This window comes from Alosa pseudoharengus, unplaced genomic scaffold (assembly GCF_046254945.1).
Source record: "Alosa pseudoharengus isolate Yale_2024_CS ecotype anadromous, Long Island Sound unplaced genomic scaffold, YU_APseudo_1.1 YU_APseudo_1.1_scf_1, whole genome shotgun sequence".
Lineage (NCBI taxonomy): Eukaryota > Metazoa > Chordata > Actinopteri > Clupeiformes > Clupeidae > Alosa > Alosa pseudoharengus.
The window spans coordinates 21740730-21747596 of NW_027468564.1; the positions used below are offsets into that span (position 1 = coordinate 21740730).

Consider the following 6867-nt stretch of genomic DNA (forward strand, 5'->3'; position numbering starts at 1 on the left):
GGTCAGGAGTGGTGATCTCCGTGGTCCACACATCACTTCTTAAATGGTCAGGAGTGGTGATCTCTGTGGTCCACACATCACTTCTTAAATGGTCAGGAGTGGTGATCTCCATGGTCCACATCACTTCTTAAATCTCCATGGGTGCATCGCTTTCTGCCATTTCTAGATTGTGCATCAAACGTGCATAACGTGCAAATAGCATTTCGATTTCACATATTCGCTAAATTAAGTGTGTGTGTGAGTATTTGTGTGTGTGTGTGTGTGTGTGTGTGTGTGTGTGTGTGTGTGTGTGTGGGTGTGTGGGTAAGGTAAGAGGTTTGTGTGTGTGTGTGTATTTTTACTACACAGTAAGGTAAGGGGGGGGGTGTGTGCATGGGTGCGTGTGTGTGTGTGTGTGACTGTGTGTGTGAGTAGAGGCCGGAATGTTCTCCTGATGGAAGTTCTCCTCTTCTACTCTAGGATGGAGGGCACTAGCTCTAACAGGAGGCCATACTGTGTGTGTGTGTGTGTGTGTGTGTGTGTGAGTAGAGACAGGAATGTTCTCCTGATGGAAGTTCTCCTCTTCTTCTCTAGGATGGAGGGTGCTAGCTCTAACAGGAGGCCTCCCTCCCCTACACCCACCCGTGTGTCCATGCAGAGTGATACGTCCATGGATCAAATAATCAACTTTACAGGAGGAGACTCTTCTACTGGACAGTAAGATCTTGACTGTAGTCTTCATGCTATAGAATGTCATACATGTGTGTGTGTGTTTGTGTGTGTGTGTGTGTGTGTGTGTGTGTGTGTGTGTGTGTGTGTTTAATGTAATGAGTTCATGTGTTTAATGTAATGAGTTCATGTTCACACACACACACACAAGCACATGGAACATACAGATTAGACAAAAATAAGAACACAGAAATGTGTTAATGTGGTGATGGAGGTTGTGTGTGTGTGATGGAGGTTGTGTGTGTGTGATGGAGGTTGTTCTGCTTGTTCTCTAGAGTAAGATCTGCTCCTGAGGAGGGGGGTGCTGCCTCTAACACCAGCCTCTCTGAGGAACAACACACCTGCCATGGAGCTATCAGGTGAGGAGTGTGTGTGTGTGTGTGCGTGCGTGTGTGCGTGTGTGCGTGCGTGCGTGTGTGAGTGTGTGTGTGTGTGTGTGTGTGTGTGTGTGTGTGCGTGTGTGTGTGTGTGTGTGTGTGAGTGTGTGTGTGTGTGTGTGTGTGTGTGTGTGTGTGTGTGTGTGTGTGTGTGTGTATGCATGTGTGTTTTTGAATGATCTTTAATCTTGTTTTCACACACAGATATCAGCAGCTCCACAGATCCCACCTGCAGAAGAAGTTTCAGTGTCTGATTGAGGGAATCGCACAGCAGGGAGACACCAGACTCCTCCATGAGATCTACACAGACCTCTACATCACCGAGGGGGGAAGAGGAGCGGTCAATGATGAACATGAGGTCAGACAGATAGAGAGGGCATCCTGGAGAGAAGCAGCACGAGGCAGACCAATTAAATGCAGTGACATCTTTAAACGCTTATCTGGACAAGACAAACCCATCAGAACAGTGCTGACAAAGGGGGTGGCTGGCATCGGAAAAACAGTCTCTGTGCAGAAGTTCATTCTGGACTGGGCTGAAGGAACAGCCAATCAGGATGTCCACTTCATATTTCCTCTTCCTTTCCGGGAGCTGAACCTGATGAGGGAGAAGAAACTCAGTCTGATGGATCTTATTCAGCACTTTTTCCCAGAAACCAAAGATCCCAGAGTCTTCTCCAGTTCAGAGCACAGAGTCATGTTCATCTTTGATGGTCTGGATGAGTGTCGACTTCCTCTAGATTTCCGCCGCTCAAACCCGAGGTGTTGTGATGTGACAGAGCCAGCCTCAGTGGACGTGCTGCTGACAAACCTCATCAAGGGGAATCTGCTTCCTTCTGCTCTCCTCTGGATCACCACCCGACCAGCAGCAGCCAATCAGATCCCTCCTAATTGTGTGGCCCAGGTGACAGAAATAAGGGGATTCAACGACCCACAGAAAGATGAGTACTTCAGCAAGAGAATCAGTGATGAGAACCTGGCCAGCAGAACCATCACACACCTGAAGTCATCCAGGAGCCTCTACATCATGTGCCACATTCCAGTCTTCTGCTGGATTTCAGCCACCGTTGTAGAGAAAACATCAAAAGAATCAGACAAAGTAGAAATGCCAAGGACTCTGACTCAAATGTACACACACTTCCTGGTCATTCAGACAAGCATGAAACATGTCAAGTATACAGAGAGAAAAGAGACAGATGAAGAGGTGATTTACAAACTGGGGAAACTGGCTTTCCAACAGCTGGAGAAAGGCAATCTGATCTTCTATGAGGAAGACCTGAGAGAGTGTGGCATTGACGTCACAGAAGCATCAGTGTACTCAGGAGTGTGTACTCAGATCTTCAGAGAGGAGGCTGCGCTGTACCAGGGGAAGGTGTTCAGCTTTGTGCATCTGAGCATCCAGGAGTTTCTTGCAGCTCTGTATGTGTTCCTCTGCTTCAGCAACAGACAGAGAAACATGCCTGACCAACAGCAAACCTCTCAGCTCTCTGCTCTGTTCAGAGCTGCAACACTTCATGACCTACACAAGACTGCAGTGGACCTCGCCTCACAGAGTAGGAATGGACACCTGGACCTTTTCCTCCGCTTCCTTCTGGGCCTCTCACTGGAGTCCAATCAGAATCTCTTAAAGCACCTACTGCCACAGAGCAGCAGCCAATCAGATAGCTCAGAGCAAACAGTCCAGTATGTCAAACAGAAGATCAGAGATCAGAGTAGCTCAGACAGAAGGATCAACCTGTTCTACTGTCTGAATGAGCTGAATCACCATGCTGTAGTGGAGCACAAAAAGAGCTCAGTAGATCTGCATGTAGAGATGCTCTTACCAGGACAGTGGGAGACTAAGACATTTAGGTTTAAGATGTCAGAGGAGCAGCTGGCTGAGTTTGACCTGCAGAAGTACATAAAGACACCAGAGGAAGACCAGACTGAACTCCTCAGTCCAGATGAAGTTCTTCAGAAGTTGCTGCCAGTGATCACAACATGCACATCCGCTAAGTAGGTAACACTGTGTGTGTGTGTGTGTGGTAGTAGTGACATGTAATCATAAACATGTAATCATTAAAGTCACTGATTTAAAAGTCATAGGTGTGCACAAGCCTTTGACTATTGGGGTATATGTGTACTCCCATTATATAGGAGTTTTATAAGTAATTAGAAGAATCTTGAAGTCTAAACATACTGTGAGTCTAAACCTGGAGTGATGTGATCGCACCTCTGGGTCTTAGTTATAATAAGTCTAAACATACTGGGAGCCAGTGCAGTGAGTCTAAAACTGGAGTGATGTGACCGCACCTCTGGGTCTTAGTTATAGGTTTGGCAGCTGAATTCTGACCAACCTGAAGTTGTTGAATAGACTCTTAATATGAGGGCTGATATAAACACTTAGTGGTACTGGAGACTTTAGCATTTGAATATGAGGGCTGATATAAACACTTAGTGGAGACTTTAACATTTGAATATGAGGGCTGATATAAACACTTAGTGGAGACTTTAGCATTTGAATATGAGGGCTGATATAAACACTTAGTGGAGACTTTAGCATTTGAATATGAGGGCTGATATAAACACTTAGTGGAGACTTTAGCATTTGAATATGAGGGCTGATATAAACACTTAGTGGAGACTTTAGCATTTGAATATGAGGGTTGATATAAATGCTTAGTGGTACTGGAGACTTTAGCATTTGAATATGAGGGCTGATATAAACGCTTAGTGGTATTGGAGACTTTAGCATTTGAATATGAGGGCTGATATAAACACTTAGTGGAGACTTTAGCATTTGAATATGAGGGCTGATATAAACACTTAGTGGAGACTTTAGCATTTGAATATGAGGGCTGATATAAATACTTAGTGGTACTGGAGACTTTAGCATTTGAATATGAGGGCTGATATAAATACTTAGTGGTACTGGAGACTTTAGCATTTGAATATGAGGGCTGATATAAACACTTAGTGGAGACTTTAGCATTTGAATATGAGGGCTGATATAAACACTAAGTGGTACTGGAGACTTTAGCATTTGAATATGAGGGCTGATATAAATGCTTAGTTGTACTGGAGACTTTAGCATTTGAATATGAGGGCTGATATAAACACTTAGTGGAGACTTTAGCATTTGAATATGAGGGCTGATATAAACACTTAGTGGTACTGGAGACTTTAGCATTTGAATATGAGGGCTGATATAAATGCTTAGTGGAGACTTTATCATTTGAATATGAGGGCTGATATAAATGCTTAGTGGTATTGGAGACTTTAGCATTTGAATATGAGGGCTGATATAAATGCTTAGTGGTATTGGAGACTTTAGCAGAGCTACATTCATGATCTTTCACAGCAACAGAGAAGGAGATCACGCCATGAGAGCTGTAGCTCAAAACAACATACTGCATCTTTAAACTGAAAGTTTTCTCATGTGACACTGAGCTGAAATCACAAGGCTATGCACTACCATGCACATGTTTGGACACGCCAACATAGTTGTGAGTTAGTTTTAACAAAACTGAAGCGTCAAAACTATGAAAGGGTTCACACGGAAAAAGTGTAAACAAAGCAAAATGTTTTATATTTTAGGTTTTTCACCTTTTGCTGTGATAGCAGCTTTTCACACTCTTGGCATTCTCCTGTCCAACTTCAGGTAGACACCTGGAATGTGTGTAAGCTCATAGTTTTGACCCTCTGTTTCATTCTGCAATATGAACATTGTAAACAAAAAAAGCATACATGACTAGGTGCCCAAACCTTTGACTGTTTGGGTATATTTGTACTCCCAGTGTACACTGCAAAACTACAAACTGCATCCATAAAGTCAAAAGTAAAGTAAAGCAATGTAACATGGAGTTGGAATAACAAGGCTATATATTTGTCCTCTCATTGTAGACTGGAGAAGTGTGGTCTCAGTGGAGATTCCTGTAAGGAAATATCATCAGTTCTCCAGTCAGAAAACTCACTGCTGAGAGAGTTGGACCTGAGCTCTAATCCCCTGAAGGATTCTGGAGTGGAGCTGCTGTCTGCTGGACTGAAGCACACTAACTGCAGACTGGACACACTGAGGTTAGTCATGTGAAATCAGTTGCTCTGTGATACCGTGATACTGAGGACTGTGTGTGTGTGTGTGTGTGTGTGTGTGTGTGTCTATGTGTGTGTGTGTGTGTGTGTGTGTGTGTGTGTGTGGGCAGAGGGAGGGTATGTGTGTGTGTGTGTGTGGGCAGTGGGAGGGTGTGTGTGTGTGTGTGTGTGTGTGTGGGCAGAGGGAGGGTGTGTGTGTGTGGGCAGAGGGAGGGTGTGTGTGTGTGTGTGTGTGTGGGCAGTGGGAGGGTGTGTGTGTGTGTGTGTGTGTGGGCAGTGGGAGGGTGTGTGTGTGTGTGTGTGTGGGCAGTGGGAGGGTGTGTGTGTGAGAGTGCACAGGTGGTCCGGGGCCTGTGCTGAGCGGCCATGTTTTACGTGTAGCCCCCAATATGACTTTAGAAGTGGACTGACAAAGCCTATTGTTTCATGACGCAGCTAAACACTGATCTCTCTCTATAGAATAGAATATATAGAATATACAGTATGCAGTATATAGCGGTATATGTAGATATGGAAAGCAGATCAAAAGTACTGAAACATCTACAACACGGAGCACAATTTCCATGCGCACAGGAGAGAGTGCACACAGGTTGTATATGAGTGTGGGCTTCTGATGGTAGCTTGCTGAAGAAAGACTTCTGGTTATGGATATAATGAACATCCTGAAAACTGCAGTTGCACAGTGCAGGCTGTCGGAGGGCAGAGCAAAGAACATATTCAAACAGCAATATCAGGCACTTTTTAGCTCAGAGTAATCAGCCCCGGCCCCAAAACACCACCGGCCCACCGGGAATTCTCCCAACTCTCCCGATTCCCACTCCGCTATTGATCAAGGATGGCAGTGGAGCTGTATCAGCAGATGAGAAGGGCCTCAGCGTGCCACTGACGTGACTGGCTCACAGGTTGCTGAAGGAGAATGCTTGATCATAGCCAGCTGGTTGAGCTCAGTGAATCTGTGTTTTTGGGATAAAACACGCCATTTAAGAAAGCAAGAATTTCCCTGACAGACCTTTACAAAATGTGACTGCTGTGTAAATCATCATAAATAATACCAACACCAAACACACCTGGCTCTTACCCACTCAAGCACACCAGTGTGTGTGATGGCCCAGTTTGAGAACCACTGCCTCCACGGCTAATGCACTAAGATGGAAATCTGCTGTTAGTGAGTTACTGAGTTACTGAGTGTGTGAGTGTGAGAGAGGAGTGTGTACGTGTTTGTGGTGTTGGGGTGGGGTGGTTTACAACAGCAGGTAGAGTGTGTATGTGTATGGGGGGGCAGTGTGTGTTTGTGTGTGTGTGTGTGTGTGTGTGTATGTGTGTGTGTGTGTTTGACTGTTTGGGTATATTTGCACTCCCAGTGTACACTGCAAAACTACAAACTGCATCCATAAAGTCAAAAGTAAAGTAAAGCAATGTAACATGGAGTTGGAATAACAAGGCTATATATTTGTCCTCTCATTGTAGACTGGAGAAGTGTGGTCTCAGTGGAGATTCCTGTAAGGAAATATCATCAGTTCTCCAGTCAGAAAACTCACTGCTGAGAGAGTTGGACCTGAGCTCTAATCCCCTGAAGGATTCTGGAGTGGAGCTGCTGTCTGCTGGACTGAAGCACACTAACTGCAGACTGGACACACTGAGGTTAGTCATGTGAAATCAGTTGCTCTGTGATACCGTGATACTGAGGACTGTGTGTGTGTGTGTGTGTGTGTGT

The 6867-nt window shown here is 45.0% G+C and overlaps 1 protein-coding gene across 1 annotated transcript in view; it reads left to right on the forward strand.

Annotated features, from left to right (window-relative positions):
- LOC143123197 (uncharacterized) overlaps positions 1-6867 on the forward strand; it is a 203969-nt gene that overhangs the window by 182140 nt on the left and 14962 nt on the right. The window contains exons 13-17 of the mRNA XM_076284393.1: positions 574-696; positions 984-1067; positions 1290-3077; positions 4965-5138; positions 6621-6794. Of these exons, the coding sequence (XP_076140508.1) occupies positions 574-696; positions 984-1067; positions 1290-3077; positions 4965-5138; positions 6621-6794 (2343 nt within the window). The remainder of the gene's footprint in view (positions 1-573; positions 697-983; positions 1068-1289; positions 3078-4964; positions 5139-6620; positions 6795-6867) is intronic.